The sequence below is a fragment of the Halichoerus grypus genome, chromosome 11, assembly GCF_964656455.1.
Source record: "Halichoerus grypus chromosome 11, mHalGry1.hap1.1, whole genome shotgun sequence".
NCBI classification, from domain to species: Eukaryota; Metazoa; Chordata; class Mammalia; order Carnivora; family Phocidae; genus Halichoerus; species Halichoerus grypus.
Genome location: NC_135722.1, coordinates 4,601,389 through 4,621,206, shown reverse-complemented (window position 1 = coordinate 4,621,206; position 19,818 = coordinate 4,601,389). Strand labels below are relative to the sequence as shown.

At 46.0% G+C, this 19,818-nt stretch overlaps 1 protein-coding gene across 11 annotated transcripts in view; it reads left to right on the top strand.

The window, feature by feature from the left end:
* Window positions 1–8,836, top strand: part of PPP6R3 (protein phosphatase 6 regulatory subunit 3) — a 138,241-nt gene extending 129,405 nt beyond the window's left edge. For 4 of the 11 annotated variants that reach the window (XM_078057702.1, XM_078057701.1, XM_078057699.1 and 1 more), the window contains 2 exons: window positions 2,948–3,067; window positions 6,604–8,836. In XM_078057702.1, coding sequence (XP_077913828.1) covers window positions 2,948–3,067; window positions 6,604–6,655 — 172 coding nt within the window. In that variant the 3' untranslated portion in view covers window positions 6,656–8,836. Of the gene's footprint in view, window positions 1–2,661; window positions 2,680–2,947; window positions 3,068–3,723; window positions 3,994–6,603 lie in introns of those variants that run through there. The other 7 variants (XM_078057703.1, XM_036105407.2, XM_078057698.1 and 4 more) reach the window with 3 other exon arrangements.
* The last annotated feature ends 10,982 nt before the right edge of the window (window positions 8,837–19,818 follow it).

The window sequence follows — 19,818 nt, the reverse complement described above, 5'->3', positions numbered from 1 at the left end:
CAAATTAACGTAGAAAATGAATGCGTTTCTAATCAAAATCCCATTGGAGCTTTTCGTGGAGATTAAGAGGCTGATGGTGATATTCGTAAAGCGGACCAAAGAGCCAGTAATAACCAGGGTCATTTTGAAGAAGGGAGGGAGGGAGGCATCACCAGGTGAGAGCTCCTAATGGGCATGCTGTGCAGGTAGACCCCACGCTTACAGGAACTTGGTGCATGCTAGAATGGTGTTAAAGTCGGTGAGGAAATAATGGACTGAGAAGTAGTGATTACCCATGTCACGGAAAAAATAAAATTAAATCTGCCTCAACATAAATACGAAAGGCAAAACTACAACTTTGAGAAGAAAACATGAGAGCATCTCTTTATAATTTGGGGGTTACAGGGTTTTTTAACCATAAAAAAGCCAAACCGTAAAGGAAAAGGTTGATGAATTTTCTTTATTTAATTTCTGGTATTCTAAATGATAAAATGAAAAGACCCGCCATTACCTGCAAAGGAAGATTCAGGAGCAGGATGTAGGGGAAAAACCTAATATCAAGAAGAAAAAGACAAGCTAATAATAAGATTTAAATGGAAAAAGGACACACACAAGCCATTATCTGTGGTGGAAAACGGAGCAAACCAGCTCCAGAGCAGGCCAGCTTTACAAGTAAATAGGATGTGTTGGTTGCAGTAATGATTCGATGCTGTTTCATGCACATTCGTCTGCTCATTCCTACCTCAGTTGTTGCAGAACATAGAAAAAGTGCAAAACCTGCTGGATCTTTTTATGAGGCCATGAAATCTTAATGCCAAACCAGATAAGGATGATTACAGAAAACGATCAGCTCATATCACTTAAAAGCAAACTAAATGCAGAAATCCTATAGAAAATATTTGCTAACCGAGCGCAATAGCATATCAAAAATAATTCGTAATGGTAAGTTGGGGTTTTCCCCGGACCGTCAGGAAAAGTGTCATTTATGATATGTTAACAGAGGGGGAATTCATTTGAGATTTTTGAAGACGCTTTTGATAAAGTTCCATACCCATATATGATTAAAACTGAGCAAAACAGGGGCACCAGGGTGGCTCCGTCAGTTAAGCGTCCAATTCTTGGTTTCGACTCAGGTCATTATCTCTCTCAAATAAAAATGAAATCTTAAACACACGCAAAGCTGAGCAAAACAGGAACAGAAATGAATTTCCTTAACTTGGCAGAAGTTAAATACCAAAATACTAAAGCAGAACACACTTACTGAGGAAGTTGCAGATGCTGTCCCTTTCAGGTGAGGAACAAATAAGGCTGTCCGTTGTCACTGGCGCGGTATAGATGACAGTCCTGGGCAGTGTTCTGAGGAAAGAAAACCAGTATAGGTGAAGATCAGATAGGCAGTGATGATAACGATCACCTACCACCACGTCAGTAGCAAACTTTTGCAACTAACAAGAGTTCAGCGAAGCTGCTGGGTAACAGATCCATTTTAAACATCAGTAGCTTTTCTCTGCATCAGTAATAAGCAACCAGGATGTATAATGAAAGGCAAAATACCCGTCATAAAGTACATCAAACTTTAAGGTAATTCCTAAATAATTAAACCCACATATCTAGAGAGAAAACCTGAAAGTGCCAATAAAAGCTCACACGGAGACCCAGTCGCGGGGGCGGTGCAGCGCTGTGCAGAGGGTCGTTGTGAGGAGCAGGGGGAGTTGGGAGGCTCACCCCGTAGGGCACTGTGCCATCAACACCGGAAACATGGGTCTTCCAGACTGTGCTGAGTTAGAGAGAAATACAGTGAGGTGTGCAACTCAGAGCCCTTTCTGTGCCTCCAAAATGCACGTATGTAATGAGTATACACATTTTCTAAGAATGAAAGTAACATGTAGGAAGCACATCAGGAGAGTTGCTTTTGGGGGGAGGGAGTGGAGAATGGGGATAAAGAGGAGTAAGGAACCAGGTGACTTGGGTTGTCAACAAATCTTTAGACTTTAGTTCAATTTCCTCCTTATAAATTGCCTAGACCCATCTGAAAGCCACCCAAGAAATGATCCTAAAGTTAGATTTTTCGTAAGCAAATCCAGGACAGGACTCCGCTCTGAGAATGATGGCCCTTCCCAGAGGGACTCTCCAGCTGCCCTTTAGCTGATTCTAGTGCTGCCTTGATTGTGTCAGAATGGGAGGTCCAGACAGGATCGCTAACAGTCTACTTTTACAGCCCACAATCAACAATCAAAAGCGTTTGCTACTTGTCTTTCTCCGCCAGGAGCCATCAGAGGGGGAGATAACCCTTCCTATATTTTGGTTGCCCCCTTAGGATCCGCTCTCACCTGTTCTGGCCACCGTTCTTGGCTCTGTCTTCCTTCACAGTGTCTGTATTTCTCATGCACTGTCAGAGAGCTCCGTCCTGGTGCAGGCCCCTGGTACCCTGCCCCTGGGACAGGAGCAGCAAGCTGACAGGGGTCTCTCCTGCTGTGACTGTTGAATGCTGGGCTGGGCCCTGAGAGCAAAATGCCTTAACTGAAGACTCATTCCTTCAAACAGGTTCATTTGACACCTCCACCGAGTCTGCAGTTCTGCTTATGTGCAGTCGTGGACATAGTACCCCCCACATTCCTCATTTATAGGAGTATTCTGAAACTCTTGTACATTTCTTTTTCTGTTTTGCACACTTGGCTTCAGAGTGTTGAAATCCTATCGGTATGTACAGTAATGCGGGCCATTCCTTATCAGACACCAGCTGCATTACATTGTCCCTCCTTTGGTTCCCTCCCGTGTGTGATCCTTGCCTTTCGTGATTTCCCAGTCCCCATCTGTGGTCCCTGTGGCCCCTCCCCTGAGCATGCTTGGCCCCAGGGCTTTACTCCATGGCCGCCATGACTTCCAGGGTCATTTGCATGTGCCTTCATCCTCTGCCGGTGCCGCCACATGGGATTTCTAACGCTGCCTATCCTCCTCTTTACTGCAGTGAGGAAGGAAAACTGTCTACCTCTCAAGATGCTGCTTGTAAAGATGTCGAGGAGAGCCCTGAGACAGCAGAGGCAAAGTCTGCGGGCCCCCGGCCCCCCAGCAGTAGCCCAGAGCAGAGGTAACTCCCCACTTCCTCAGATCTGCCCAGGCCCTACTCTGGCTGTGGCTCTTGTCTTCGCGGGAGCTGGGAGGGAAGTTGGCATCTGGGGTGGGATGGAGAGCTCGTTACAGGTGTCCTCGGGCATTCAGGGACTTCCTCGGCACAGGAGCATTTTCCCAGGCCACGTCTAGGCAGGGTGCCTGAGCCGAGAACTCAGAACAGTTTACCTCCTTACCCCAAAATCCAAAAACTGACTGGCTTTTGGAGATTCAGTAACCTCAGTGGCTCTTTAAGAAATTACTCAGAATGGAAGGGAAGGCTCTTCGATGCTGTGCCTCCCCCCTACACACTTTTTTTATTTTTGAGGAGGTGCTAAGTTGAGGCTGATGTTGAGCCCCTCTGGGGTTGGGGTCCCTAGGCTGTGGTAGCCAAGTTCCCACGGGCTCCACGAGGTCACCAGCCGCCAGCAACACCCGGCATCCCTTTTCCCATAATCGTGCACGTGTGACACACGGGGAGCCTTCCTGGAGACCCTTTTATAAATGTAGTTACGTATTCTTAACTGTTGGATGATTCCCTGTATGGTTTTGTGTGTGCAAAATATTTGTCTTGATTAAGTGTGAAAATCCCACTGCCAGAGCGGAGTGATTTGGAATGTGATGTTTTCTTTCTAGTCACCTATTGCTTAGACTGAGCCAGTGGTCTGAAGGGATAGGCCAAGCCAAAGCCTCAGCCGCCGAGGGCCGGCGCTCCGGCCCGTACGCACGGCCTCGGAGGTAGAGCAAGGGCGGCCTCCGATTGCTGCAGAGCACGCGCCAGAAGATGAGGATTTGCCCTTGGACCACAAGGAACTTTGCTCAGCACTTCCCAGAGTTAACTTTTTTGTTATATATATCTAAGTTTGTACATTCCTTCCATAAGGAATAAAGTAACCTTTAAAGCCATTTCAGAGAAGTTGTACTTTCCCCCTCACCAGGCCCCCACCCCCCGAATCTGTCACTTTAGAGGTGACATAACCAGTGGGAACCAGCAGGGGGCGCTCTCTGTTCACTGGTTGGCAAACCTCTTTAGTGGGGCAAACCCTGCTTTTGTTTCTCTCATGGGAATTATAGCCGGCATGAGGGGTTTGCTTCTATGATTAAAAAAAAAAAAAGCCTTCTTGGCGTATAAAACAACTTAATTATAAGAACTATTTGAGCATGTTGGCTCTAGGGAAGGCTTTGGGGGGAGGAGGCATGGTGACCCTCCAGCGTTGAGGGATCCGGCCCCAGGTATGCTTCGAAGTGTTCTGGGCAAGTCACCTTTTTTGCCTGGGGTTTTCAGTGGATGTTTTTTCAAAGGTATTTTATAGGATCTTATTCCTAGTCCGTTATGTCATCTCCCTGATTTCTGCCTACAAATTTCCTTTATATTGAGAACTGCTTGAAGGCAGGACAGTCCAGGTCTATTCCAGTCTGGAGTTGCTTCACGACTCTCTTTGTTTCTCAGACGTAAATGATACAGGAGGCTCGGGGATCATTTCCTTGGCTCTCTGGAGGGCAGAATTCCTTGCTTTAGGGGAACCCACTTGCTCTTCTACCCGCCTAGAGACGTCTGATGTGAAGAGCCCTGCCTCTCAATCTGCCAGACTGAGGTGGTGGGGGGGAACACTGGGGAGGGCCAGTGGACAAAGAGGAGGGCATCCCTTGTGTCCACACGTTCATCCATCTGTCCTTCATCCAACACATGGAAGTGTGGCAGCCAGTGGTCTAGGCCGGGGTGGGGGAAGCAGTTGCATAAAAGACCCCCAGATGATAGAGGGACGTGTAGAAAGAGGTGCTGCTGAAGAATCGGGACAGCTGCACGGGAGATCAGGAGTCCCATTTAGATGGGGCGGTGGAGGAAGGCCGCTCAGAAGGTGACATTAAGCTGTTGTGATGGCAGGGAGAAGGTAAGTGGTCCAGCGCATCCCATCTGTGTCCTGAGGGCGAAGTACGGGAGGTAGAGAGAGCCATTGGGACTTGCCAGATGCCCTCTTCCCCACATGGTCCCTGTCACAACCAGGTTATCATGAGCCCTGGGGTTGACAGATGCACACTACTGCCCTGAACCGCCTGCATGGCCACGGAATTTAACGTTTAACTACTGTGGATCGAGCATGTGCGATACCTCTGCTGGCCAGTGTGCCAGGCACTCGGCACCCGTCACATACTCACCCACCTTCAGTGGGGATTGTTGTCCCCCTTTCACAGGGGGAGGAGCTGATCTGGGAGAGGGGAGAAAGTGCACTTGAGACCCAGCAGCTTGTGAGCGGTGATAGTGGGATCTGTACCCGGTGTGTCTGCTGCCAGAACCCCGGTCCCCCTGCCTCTCAGACACTGAATGTCACCAGAGTGCTTGCTCGTGGAGCCAGCTTCCTGGCTCTCTGTCAGAGTTGGCGGGTGTCTGAAGCCTTGGGCTCGTGAGTTGCGGGCTGATCCAGAAGCACCCTGTGTGCTTCCCAGTGCCTCTCTAAGCACCCTTTCCCAAGCCGGCTTTGTAAATTCTGGAAACGCCGCCAAGACTCTTCTGTGTTTAAGCAGGAAGGTCAAATTTGTGTATCTGCCACCATACTGTTCATCTAGCATTCCCTCTTCTCTTCTCTTTCGAGAGGGAAGGGAGGGCACACGTGGGGGTGGAGGGAGAGGGAGAGAGAATCTTTTTTTTTAAAAGATTTTATTTATTTATTTGACAGAGACACAGCGAGAGAGGGAACACAAGCAGGGGGAGTGGGAGAGGGAGAAGCAGGCTTCCTGCCGAGCAGGGAGCCCAATGTGGGGCTCGATCCCAGGACCCTGGGATCATGACCTAAGCCGAAGGCAGATGCTTAACAACTGAGCCACCCAGGCGCCCCGGGAAAGAGAATCTTAAGCTGGCTCCTGCCGGGGCTCGATCTCACGACCCTGAGATCATGACCTGGCCAAAACCAAGAGTCGGAGGCTTAACCGACTGAGCCCCCCCAGCCTCCCCTAGCATTCTCTCTTCTGTGCTCCCAACTTCAGCCCTAACACTTGCCTGGTGGGAGCACATTTGTTAAAGTGCACACCTGGTTTCAAGAGTTGGTCTTGTTTACGAGCCTTTTTTTTTTTTTTTTTTTCCTCTTTCAGTAGAAGAATCCTGCTTTTCAAGTGAAATTTTATGTGGATTCCAATATATAGAACAAATAAAAAGCTGTTTGAAGGAGGAAATGAGCATGTGGCTCGTGACGGGTCTGGGAGCAACAGTAAAAACCACTGCCCTAGTCTCCGCCTGTGCTTCTAAGAAGCTGAGGTGGGATGGTTTCTTGGAGCTCGGCTCTGCTGCAGCCCTTGCTAAATGCCTGTTGGCCACGGCTAAGGTGAAGCTTAGAACCTGTTGGATTTCCTGGAGTTTTCCATAAATGCGTTTGTGAAGCATTCCCTGAAGTAGCTCCTAAGTGCCGGGCTTCGTGTTAGATGTTGCATAACAGTATTAAAATTAACGTCCCCGCCCTCGGGGAGCTAAACCACGTTTGTTTCTGCTTTAAGTGCCTCAGATGTGTGTCTCTTCCTCTGCAGGCCTGACCAGCCAAGCATGCCAGGCGACACATCTGTCAACGGCCCCGTATGATGAGTGACCCCTGCTTGCTGCTGACTGAGGACCGCAGGCCGCCACCGCTCGGGGCCTCTGGAGACTTCACCTGGAGCCCGCCAGGCCGTCACTGCTGCACTCACTCTGCAAGGGATCAGGACCAGCAACCTTTATATTCTAGATTCTAAGACATTGTACAGAGAAATCCAGAAGTGTAAAAATATTGCACATTGACAAATACCAAGAATTTTTGCGTATGTTTATATTGTATTGTTCTAAATAATGGGTAGCCTGTGAAATAAGATCGTGCCACCCATGTAATAATAGTAGTAATACTATAGTTAAAATGGCTGTAAGAATAGTTTTATAAAAGTGAATACACAGATCTATTGTATTTGAAACATAACTATTTGACAATTATTAGTGTGACCAAAGTATTAGGCAGTTTTCATACATTTTTCACCTTGTACAAAATTCTGAATTCATTTCTCTTCCAGGCTGGCAAGGAGTTGTAGGGTTGAAATGCCCTCTAAGTGTTATTTTGGTTGTTCTAACTTACAAACGTGATTTTGAATAAGAAATATTTGGTGTTCTTTTTATAACCAGTTTTTGATTGGTAACTGTTTTCTGTATTGTTTTAAACGGATCAAAAAATGTAAGTCTATTGGTAGAGATTAAGTATTTATTGCTACAACTTAGTTGATAAATTGATGTTACTGTAAAGCCATATGTTCTGTTGAAGTCTCGTTTGCTTGAAATGGTTCCTCCTACAGGTGAGACACTAGACTGTTTGGGGTGTACGTGGCTTGTGGTTTGAGTTACTTTGTTTCTCGTTTTTGTTTTTTTGTTTGTTTGTTTTGGTAGTTCCTCTGCCTTTTAACCCATTCACCCAAATTTACCTTGTTAACAAGCATCACCAGTGACCATTTCTGAGCAGTTTGCATATTTAACAAACCTAAACCGTATCAGGCAGGCCAGTGGAAGAGTGCTCGCGCTGCAGGTGGATCAGAGCGCGTTCGTTGTGCGGGCTGTGTTTCCAGCTAGAAAGCAGAACCTGGCACCTGCGCATGGGGACTGTTCTCCTGTACCTTGTGAGGTTTCCACGCATAAATTCTAAGCCAGTGTGTTTTTTTTAGAACTGGTTTGTGTATATATATATAGTGATTATGGATACTAATTCAATGTAATTTATAATTTTCTATGTCAATATAAAAGTACATCACAGCCTTCTCAAACAGCTGAAGCAATATATCGTATATTGCCATATCGTCTGGGGAAAGGGTTAAATTTCTTCACCTTGCACTTTTAGATGCAGATCAGGTTTCCATTTCTGTAATAGAAAACTGTTCACGTATTTTTACATCATTTGTTTGTCCTGACCAGTATGTAAAACCAAAAGGATATTCTGAATAATGGCCAACGATTTTTTTAGAGCTAGCATCCCAAACAGCGTGCCTAAACATAACATTGCATATGGAAATAAAAAAATCAAATGTTTAATGCCTTATTTCTTATTTACTTTTCCATTGTAAATGGTGTCGAAATCCTGTGTGGGGCTTCCCGCGGCAGACCCAGCACTCGAGGCCGGTGGAGTCAGCGGCACGCCCTGGGACGGACGGCAGGTGCCCCGCTTGGCCTTTGCGCACCTCCTCAGGAACCTTCGTTGTGAGCTCCTCAGAAGAGACTGTCCTCGTGCGTTGTCCTCTGGAACCCAGCGCCGCCAGAGGACAGGGCTCCTCTCACGTGTCTCAAGGATGCGGACTCCGTGACACAGGGCCTTGGGGACCGCTGACGGCTAGCATGCTCTTACCTCGCCCGGTGGAGAGTCTCACTGGCCACCGTCGGGGCTTGGCTCCAGGGCTGCCACGCCGCTGCGTCCGTGCCGTCTGGATCTGGTCAGCTTGTCCGTCCCACCCAAGGTAACAGCATCTGTGTCATCCCCCTGCTGCTGACACCCGAGCGGCTTGAGGTTTTTCTTTGGAGTAGTGTTTTGTTTAGCTCATCTTACATGGCAGGGAAAGGACACAAGGATGGAAAGAAGAAAGTCTGTTGCGGGTGCCAGCCCAAGGGCCAGGAGTAAAAGTACACTCTCGTTTAGCCTCTACTTTAGTTTCTGTGTATCGGCCATACTGAATTGCGAGACTAACCGATGTCTACAATACAGTACCTGTATTAAAAATAACTACAACAAAAATAAAGCCTGATTCCTTGTTTCTAGAAGTCTTCTCTTGTACCTTGCTTGGGCTTTAATCAGACAAGGTGTGTGGGGGCACCATTGATCCTTTTTTTTTTTTTTAACTTTTTAATTTTTTATTTAAATTCAATTTAATTAACATAGTGTATTATTAGTTTCAGAAGTAGAGGTCAGTGATTCATCAGCATACAACACCCAGTGCTCATTACATCAAGTGCCCTCCTTAATGCCCGTCACCAATTACCCCAGCCCCCCACCCACCTCCCCTCCAGCAACCCTGTTTGTTTCCTAGAGTTAAGAGTCTCTTACAGTTTGTCTGATTTTGTCTTATTTTTCCTTCTCTTCCCCTTTGCTCCTCTGTTTTGTTTTTTAGATTCCACGTATGAGTGAAATCATCTGATACTGGTCTTTCTCTGACTGACTTATTTCGCTTAGCATAATATCCTCTAGTTCTTCCGTGTCATTGCATGTGCGTGTGTGTGTGTGTGTGCGTGTGTGTGTGTGTACACACCACTTCTTTATCCAGTCATCTGTTGATGGACATCTGGGCTCTTCCCACAGTTTGGCTGTTGTGGACATTGCTGCTACAGCACATTGATTTCTAGGGGTCAGGGCTTCCTGACATAAGCTCTCAGGCTGTCTACCAGATCCCGAGCTCGGGGTATGCCGTCCCTGGGTCAGGGACTCGTGCCCTCAGCTGTCATCCGAGCACCCGGCACCGTCTGTGTCCGACCCACAGGTGCTCCGTGAGTTTACTTGCGCTGACCTCTCGAGAACTGCCACTAGCTCTTGTCTTCCGATGGTTTATCTGCTCCTCGAGCTTCTCACCTGCTCCGTGGGTTGCGCTTCTCCAATCTGCATTTCTTGGCCTCCGGCCCTACCAGTAACTCTTGGGTGGTAGGATTTCTCAGGTGTTCCAGAATGGTGTTTCACATATGGCGCTGCTTCACAGCTGCTCAGTTTTCGCACTCCTTCCACCTGTTCACATCAACAGGTGTGGTTCCTGCTCCCCAGAGCCCGCCCGTCACCGGGGCCCTCTGTGCTGGTCCAGGCACCTGCCTCCACACCGGGCTCTGCAGCCCTCTCACTGGACGACCGAGAGCAGGGCTCTGGGGCCAGGGGCTTGTGGTCACGTCCCCCTTCACCCTCTCGTGGGGGCTAACTTCTCTTTGTCTCAGCCGTTTTTCCTGCCACATGGGACTTGATAGGAACAAATGTACAAGCCTAAAAGTAGATAGAATAGTTCTTGCCTGTGGTAAGTGCTTAATAAATGTTAGTGTTAACCCTTCGCTCACTTCTCAGCCCCGTAATGTCACGGGCTAACCTTTCTAATCCTGGCTTTGAGCCTGCAGTTTTACTTAGAACTGCTGCCTCCTGAAAACTCAAGCACCTTCTCTCCGGTCAGATGGCTCCAAGGTCCGCTGCGTCCCATGTGCCCAATTGGGCCCACCTCGTGGGTTCACAAGCAGCTCTGCCCGTGTGTGCATACGCTGGGGTTGGCTGCTTTTGCGCTCCAGTGGCAGACTTGAGTTGCTTTGCTTGACTCCTCGCACACCCCATGTTTGTTCTTTACCTTGATGCACTTTCCTCTCTGGATCCCTGTCCCATCCATGTTCATCCCTTTTCAGTCATTAATTTTCAGCATTCAGCATAAGCTGGCTTCCTTTGTCCTCACCATCTCGACCAGCTACTCAGTACTTAACGCCAAAACAGGTGACACGGTGCTGCCCTTGCAGTGATCCCCCCCGATCTGTTGTGCAGGCGTCAAAGGCGAGGACCCCCGCGCCCGCAGTGCTGCACACTGCCTTAGGTGAGGCGCTTGGTTTGCTTTGGTTTTGACTTTCCTGTAGGATTCTCTTCTTGTTCACATAAAACGGAGTTCTTACTCTATGCCGGGCTCTGTTCTCAGTGCTTATGTGCATTCACTTTACTTCACAGCGATTTTATGTGCAAGAAAACTGCTATCGTTTTACACACGCACAAGTGCACAGAAGTGAACTGGTTTCTTCCAAGGATGCCTAGAGTGACGGAGTTGTAAAGATTAAGTGTAACGCGTTTAAATATATAACAGAATAATGCTTGACTGTACACATGCACTTGATATTAGCTGTTACTATAGTACACTCCTAGTCAAAGCCTTTCGGTATTTTTTTCCTTAGAATTTGACAGTTTAATGTCAGAGTAGCTCATCGAATGGAGACTAGCTGCGTGGAATGTTTGGTAGCCAGTTGAACAATAGAAATGTTAGTTGACAAAGACTGCTGAATACTGCTCAAAACCATTCTGAAGCAGATCGGTGCATGTGGGAGAATTAAATTTGATGAGTCACCCAACAGGAGTAGAGACCTGTGGGTGACTTCTGGGACTGCCCCCACTTGCTACTGGACCTGACCCTGATTGGCTGTTCTCATGATCCGCCGGCAGAGTTGAGTTGTTGCAACAGAGACCATGGGGCCTGCAAACCCCAGGATACTGACTGTAGGCCCTTTATAGAGAAGAGTTGCCAGCCCCTGAAATAGATCAAGGAAATAGAATCTGCAAATGAAACCACAAATGCACAGTCCGTTGGCTCTCAGCAGCATTTGCTAAGGCAGCGTGAGGAAAGTCTTGGCAGCCTGTAACCAGTGACTGGGTATTTGTATGGGAAGAAATGAACGTTGACTCCTACTGTCCACCTTATACAAAAACTAATCCAAAATAGGTTACAGGTCTAAATATAAGCACTTCAGCTTCTATAAGAAAAGAGAAATATCTAAACTGCTTTGGAATGGGCAAAGTTTTCTTGGGACACAAAGCACAAGTCACAGAAGAAAACACAGTGGGCTTTTACCACAATGAAGTTTTTCTGCTCTTCAAAATGAACAGGTAAGCCCTGGACTGCCACGAAGAAAATAATCTCTTGTGTGCCCTGACAAAGGACTCCTACCCTGAAGATAGAAAAATGCAAATAAAAAATAAGATGGAAAACCCAGTTTAACAAATGGGCAAGAGAGTTGAATAGATCATCACAAAGAAGGTACCCAAGTGGCCAAGAAGAACATGAAAAGTTGTTCAGAGTCACTAGTCATCCAGGAATGCAAATTAAAACCACAAAAAGATACCATTTCCTATCTGATGGAATGGCTAAGATTAAAAAAAAAAAAAACCTGACAATACCAAGTATGATGAGAATGTAGAGCAACCAGGACTCACATTGCTGTCTAAAATAACGCATCCAATGTGGAAATCTGTTGGGCAAGTTTCCAATTTTTTAAATTGGGGATACTTCTGCCTTAGGACTCGGCAATTCTACTAGATATTCACCCAGGAGAAATATATGTCCACAAAAGATACACAAGCATGTTTATTGTTGCTTTATTCATAATGACAAAAGATTAAGAAAACAGGTCCAACAGCAGGAAAATGGATAAGCAGGTTATGGCATATTAATACAATAGAATATCACTCAGCAATAAATAGGAATGAACTATGATAAATGCAACGTATTGTTATCAATCTTGAAAATGTTGAGGGAAAGGAGCAAGAACATAGAAGTAAGCGTGCTTTTTATGAAGCTCTAGAACTGGTCAGACTGATTGACAGTGCTAGAAATCAGAACACGGTTTGCTCCTGAAGGGGAAGGGAGGGATTGGCTGAAAGGGGCCCAAGGAAACTTTCTGGATAATGGAAATCAGCACCTTGTGTGATGGAGGTTACATGAGTGTAGACATTTGTCAAAACTCACTGAACTCAACACCTAAAACCTATGCACTTTATTACATGTAATTTATACCTTAAACTTTTTCTAAGATAAGGAAAAGGAGCAAAAAGTAAAGCAAACACTAAACATGGTTAGGGAGGACACATTGCCCATGTCACGTGGTGAGCAGGGAATTGCCTTTCCTCCCCAGCACAGAAGAGGCCAGATCTTGGTGGATTTGAGAAGAGGATCTGAGCATGCTTGGGTTAGTGTTTTCTAGAATCCAGCCTGGATTTGTCTGCCATGATACATTCTGGATTGCCCCTTTCTGTGCAATCGCCTTTTTGTCCTTGTGGAAGGGGAAGTTTGCATTTGTTCAGTGCTGCCTGTGCCTGGTGGGTAGATGTCTCTAACCCAAGGATCAAATGTTAGGAAACACCCAAACCATGTCCTTCAAAACAGGTTCATTAATAAAACGAATGTTTTGAATCCACGTGTTTGCTGTGTCTTCTCTCTGAAGGGGTACTTTAGAAGGTTAGAGGGGGTAGGCACTATTTATAATCTTCACTAAAACTGTACAACCAACCTTTTGTTGCAGGAAGAAACATGAGGGAACAGTAGTTTGCAGTGAGGGAGAGGCATGAAGGTGAGGCCAGAACTGTCCCACCTCTGCTTCCCCTCCCTTGGGAGACGCCACACCCACGGCCGACCGTAGCTTCATGGTTAAGTGTAATGGGTTAAAAGGACCAATGAATGAGTAATACTTGGGTAATTGCTATTTCTCCCGACCTCATATTTCTCTGTGGGATCTTAGTGCTACTCTGACACTCCTGGCCTCTCTTTAATCCCCCTCTTAGGGGAGGGGGAGTGATTTATTTAATTTGGAAAGGACCTGCATTTTTGGTTCAATGCCTTAAGTGCTTATTCTCACATTTGCGGGCCTACCGAGGAGTACGTTCCAGTCTGTTGTCTATGTATAAGCTGTCCCTCTGGACAAGACCTGTGGTTGTCCAGCTCTGCAAGTAGTTAGGCAAGTGATTCTACATCAGGAGTGAAGTATTTACAAGCCCATTTGGCCACACGTCTCAAGCTGGTCTTTCTTTTCTTTTTTCTTTTTTTTTTTTAAAGATTTTATTTATTTATTTGAGAGAGAGAGTGAGAGAGAGAAAGAGCACAAGAGGGGGGAGCGGGAGAGGGAGAAGCAGACTCCCTGCTGAGCAGGGAGCCCGATGCGGGACTCGATCCCGGGACTCCAGGATCATGACCTGAGCCGAAGGCAGTCGCTTAACCAACTGAGCCACCCAGGCGCCTTCTTTTCTTTTTTCTTAATAAAGATTGTATTCATTTATTTGAGAGAGTGCTTGAGCGAGAGTGCACAGCAGGGGGAGCAACAGAGGGAGAGGGAGAAGCAGACTCCACACTGAGCAGGGAGCCCAATGCGGGGCTCGATCCCAGGACCCCGAGACCATGACCTGAGCCCAAGGCAGCCGTTTAACTGACTGAGCCACCCAGGCGCCCCTCAAGCTGGACTTTCTAACAAGGTGTTCTTCATTAGTCTTCCACGTTATAATTCTCACCTATTTCTGAACTTCCAGGTTCCTCCCAAACAAAAATAAGAAAAGGATATAAGTTGTTACATCAAATCTAGATTCTCTTTTTAAAAGACAGATGGTCAGACGGGTTGAAAATAAAACCAGCAATATGTTATTTATATGAAAGTCATAAAAGTGACAGAAGCTGAAAATAAAAAGTAGAGGAAAATGCAAACAAAAGACATTTCAAGCAAAGTGGGATTTAAAGTTAAAACTGCTGGGTAGGGTTAAGGGACTGTGCATCAAACCATAAATACAGCAGCTAAGCAATTACTAGAAATGCAAGGAAAGGGACTTCTATTTTCAGCTATCGGAGTGATTTTTATCAGTTTAAACATCCTGCAGACAGCAACAAAACCTCTAAAATCTCGCTGTTTGAAGGCAGTGAGTGGAGAGATAGGCTGCATGTGCTCAAAGGGCCAGGGTCCTGGAAAGAAAGGAAACGCACCCAAGTAAACCTGACATTCCATGCCACTTTCCACCTTGTGGAGTTTGCTGCTTAAGTAGCATGAGGCGCAGCAGAAAGCAGAGGCTCAGAGCTTTCAGCACTTACAGGGCTGGGAATACAAAAATTGGAGTGAAGGGCTATGAAGGAGGCCAAGATTGAAGGCACAAGATCTTGGAGAAAGGAAACATAAGTGAGCCTGACATTCACTACTTACCTCTCAAGGCCTTTGATGATTCCTAAGCTATGCAGGGAGAGACGCTAAAAAGCCAAGCAGAAAACGGCAGCTAAGAAACTAAGAGGCTAAGAAGAGTCTAGGCAGCTCAATATTGGGGAGGCAGAAATTGGAGTTTAGGGACTTCAAAGAAGGAGGGACTCATAAGCATGTTGAAACCACTGAAGAACAACACTCCAGGAGTAAGGGGACAGCAGAGACAGAGCAGTCTTATCTACTGGGAGAAACAAATTCCCTCACAAGGACAACTGAACCATCCAAAAAGCCGCTACCATTTTCCATACACAGTGTTGGCATTGAATAAAAACTTGGATGTGCTGGAAGACAACACATGCCAAGTGATTGAAAATTGGAGAAAGCAGGTGATCCAGATCTTGGAGATTTTAGATTTTAAACTATTAATATATTCAAGACAATAGGTGTGCAGCTGGAGAATTTTACCAAAGAAATTATCTATTACAAAAAAAGAAAATCAAATGGAAATTCTAAAACTGAAAGGTATAGTAATTGGAATTAGGAACCCCATAAATGAATTTAAAAGCAGATTGGACAAAGCAGAAGATAAGATTTAGGAACTTATGATAGGCCTGTAGAAAACATGAAGACAAGTGTGGAGAGGAAAAGGATGGAAAATCCAGAAAAGCACCTAAGAGAAATAGAGGACACAGCAAAAACGTAACATACATGTATTTGGAGTCCCAGAAAGCAAAGGGGAAAAGAGTGGGGTGGAAGAAACACCAACAAGACTTTTCCAAAATTAACCAAAAGACATAAAGCTTTACATTCAATAAACTCTCCGGATGCCAGGGAGGATAAATGCAAAGAGAACCACAACTAGCAACGTCATGGCGACGCTACCAAACCCCAGAGAAAAAGACATTGTCTTCAATAGACACGTTACTTTCAATGTAACTGATGAAAGCAAGAAGGTGTGGAGAGTGACATTTTATGCGCTGAGAGAAGTGCCAACCTAGAACTCTACGCTTAGCAAATTATCCTCCAAAATGAAAGCAAAATAAAAACATTTTCAGAAAAACAAAAACTTGAGAGACTTCAACACCAACAGAGCTGCATTAAAAGGAGTGTTCCCAGTAGAAGGAAATCCTCCCAGCTGAAGGTGAGAACACCAGGAAGGGAAATAAGTGGTGAAAAGAAATGAATGTGTCTGTGTCTTGGGGGGTTGAAATATACTTGGATTAATATAGCGTTGGGACAACTGGATATCTACCTGCAAGAATGAAATTGAACTCTCACCTTACACCATACACAAAAATAAACTCGAAAATAGATAAAAGATTTCAATGTTAAGACCTGCAATCGTTAAAGTCCTAGAAGAAAACACAGGGTTAAAGTTTCATGACATTGGTCTTGGCAATGGTTTCATGGAGAGGACACCAAAAGTACAGGCAACAAGAACAAAAATTACAAATGAGATTACATCAGACTGAAAAGCTTCTGCGCAGCAAAAGAAACAACAAAATGAAAAAGCATCTAGGAATGGGAGGAAGTGTTCACAAACCATATATCTGATAAGGGGTTACTCTCTGAAATGTATAGGAACTCCTACAACTCAGTAGTAGAGAGAGCTAATAACCTGATTAAGAAATAGCCAAAGGACTTGAATACACATTTCTCCAAAGGCAACATGCAAATAGGTATATGAAAAAAATGTTGACCATCACTCATCATCAGGGAAATGCCAATCAAAACCACAACGAGATACCAAGATGGCTCTCATAAAAAAAAGAAAAAATCAAAGGACAACTGTTGGAGAGGATGTGGAGAAACTGGAATCCCCACACATTGTTTGCAGGAATGCAAAATGGTGCAGCTACTATGGAAAACCATACAGAGGTTGCTCAAAAACGAAAAACTAGAACTATCATACCAGCAATCTCACATCAGGGTATTTATCCAAAAAAATTGAAATTAGGATCTCAAAGAGATATTAGTGCTCTCATGTTCATGGCAACATTAGTCACAGTAGCCAATATGTGGAAGTAACAGATGTCCATTGACAGGTGAATGGATAAAGAAAATATGGCATATACGTACATTGGAATACTATTCAGCCTGTTAAAACAAGGAAATTCTGCAATCTAGGACAACATGGACGAACCTCAAGGACATTATACTAAATGAAATAAGCCAGTCACAGAAAGATACATATTGTGTGATTCCTCTTAGATAAGGTGGTGAAAATAGTCAGATTTATAGGATCAAACAGTGGGATGGTTGCCAGGGGCTCCAGGGGGTACTTATCAGTGGGCATGTTTCAGTTAAGCAAGATGAATAAGCTCTAGAGATCTGCACAACGTTGTACCTTTGATCAACAATAATTATTCTGCACTTAAAAGTGTGTTAGAAGCATAGGTCTCATATTAAGCGTTCTTACCACAATTCAAAAAATGTTTTCAATCAAGAAATGTCTAATTTCACTAGTAAAGAACTTCACATTTTTAAACAAGAGATAGATGACTACAACACAGAAGGCGGAAGAAGGTACACAGTTTGCCTTTCAAAGTCCTGGCATTATCTATTTAGTGTTGAAAATACTCATTATCCTCTGATAAAGATGCAGGCTGTACTCTCTAGGGTCACCACCAAAAAAAAAAAAAACCACAAGTGTAACTAGAAGTTATGAGAGGAGGGGCGCTGGGTGGCTCAGTTAGTTAAGCGTCTGCCTTTGGCTCAGGTCATGATCTCTGGGTCCTGGGATTGAGACCCACGTCGGGCTCTCTGCTCAGCGGGGAGTCTGCTTCTCCTCCCTCTGCCCCTCCCCCAGCTTGTGCTCCCCTGCCTCAAATAAATGAATAAAATCTTTTTTTTAAAAAGGTTACTAGAATAAAATAGAATTACACTTGATTATAGCAGGCATAGAGATGTGCTGCTCGGCTCCCCTTTGAAAGGATTTGATGTTCTTTAAGGAAAGGGACCGGATGACGACCTGCAGCAAACAGCTCCTTCACGGCCTGCCTCACCTTTCTCTCCTCAGCCCTACCCTACTGACCCTCAGCCCAGGTGGTGGTACCAGGTCCTAGCCTTCTCTGCCGAAGGACCTCTCTAAACAACAATCTTTGTCCCAGGGCTCCGGCTCCCCACTGGCGGAAATAGACCCCATCCAACCTAACTTCATCCTTTTTCCTTTCCTGGTCAGTAGGCTCTTTGTATTCCTAACTCTGTCTCGGTGTCTGCTTCCTGGAGAACCCAACAGTCAACAGCAAGAATGGTCCAGGAAAGAAGGTGGTGAGATGGAGATTAGGGACCGGCTCACCCCTGGCCTGGCTGGGGTGGAGCATGGACCAGTGGGGTCTTGAAAGAACGAGCTGGTGGGGGAAATGCACTCACAGAGTGATGACAGGCACTGGAAATGTGCAGAGTGGTGGGAGTGGGACTCTAAGGATCGTGGAAACAGGTAGGTGTTACGAAGCTGCAATGAGACCCCTCAGCTAGATAATGAGAAGTGGGGACAATTAACAAGCTACATGTGAGAACCAGGGCTTTTTAGCAGCTTACAGAGCCTTTCATCTCACACAGTGGGAGGTGAGCCAAAGCCGAATTCAGAATGGCTGCACTTGAGATGGTTGAATGTTGGTGGAGGCAGATCTTTTGTGCCAATATCAGGGAAAATCTACGATCCTGATGCATGAATGAGGACACCTTGGTGGATGCCTATGGAGAATTTGACCCCTCAAACTTTTCTGAGTCTGTAGAAGTGGCCCACCCTTCCCCATATGTAAAGAAAACAGAGGTATTTCTCCCCAGGGCATCAGGTGCCTCCTGCAGGAGCTACAGCATTTCCTCTCCTGGCTGCCAAGGCTCAGGCCTGGGTTAAGATGCAGCATAACCCACATAGCGCCCCACTGGGCCTGATGATACAGGAGCCTGGCAGGGACTGAGGAGCTATCCACGAGACTGGACTCTGAGGGTCATGTGAGGGAATCAGAACATAAGACTAGATAAGGGAGCATTTACTGACTTGAGGGCACCCTTTTGGGATCCAAAATTTCACACCCTGTCAAGAGCCCCTGCAGAGGGTATAAGCTTTCTTAGAAGCCTATCAAAAGCAAGGACCCATGCTGAGAAATGGACCTGAATTGGAATGCCTGAGTTGCCATGCATATGGCAGAGAAAGGCTTGTGAACATGGGTATGCTGGAATCCGCATGGTTCCAGGAAGGCCCAGAGATCACACCAGTCAGCACAGCCAGGAAGGTACTGGCTGATGACAAGGTCCTTGGCTCCATGACGGCTATGAGATGTGAGGGCCCCAAAGCAATGGAGGTCAGGTGGTAGCACTTAACCACCAGAAGCCAGGGGATTGCAATTACCACAGCAACTGACAAGGTCAAGGGATGGCCTTGAAAGACAACAGCAAGGGAAATCTTCCCAACGGGGTGGCGCTGCTCATTTACTTTGTGCAGAAGGAGTAGCCCGAGGTTAGAATATACATAGACTCATGGTCGATGCCAAATGGCCTGTCTGGCTGGTTTAGGACCTAGAAGGAGGAGAATTGAATGATCCGAGATATGAAGGTATGGAGTAGAGGCATGCTATGGGCTTTTGGGAGTGGACACAAAGTGTGAAGATCTTTGGATCACATAGTACTGCCCAGCATCTTCAGTGGAAAGGGCACTGAACAATCAAGCAGAAAAAATAACTCAACCGGTTGATGTTAGCCATCATTAGCAGCCATACCAGCACCAAGATGATGGGCACAGGAACGAAGTGGCCACAGCAGCAGAGATGGGGGACATGCATGGACCCAGCAGTGTGGACTCCACTTGCCAAGGCTGACCTAGCGACTTCTCCATTTGAATGTCCAACCTGCTAACACCAGGAGACCAACCAGCCACTTGGTGGCAAGTTGACAACATTGGGCCAGTTGTGTGCACAAAAATAGACACCTCTTCTGGGTGTGGTTTGACTTACCAGGCTCCAGAGCCTCAGCCAGAGCCACTCTCCAAGGGCTTATTATACGCATAGATTCCCACGACATAGCTCCTGACCAGGGAACCCACTTTATAGTGAAAGAGAGGGCGCCTGGGTGGCTCAGAT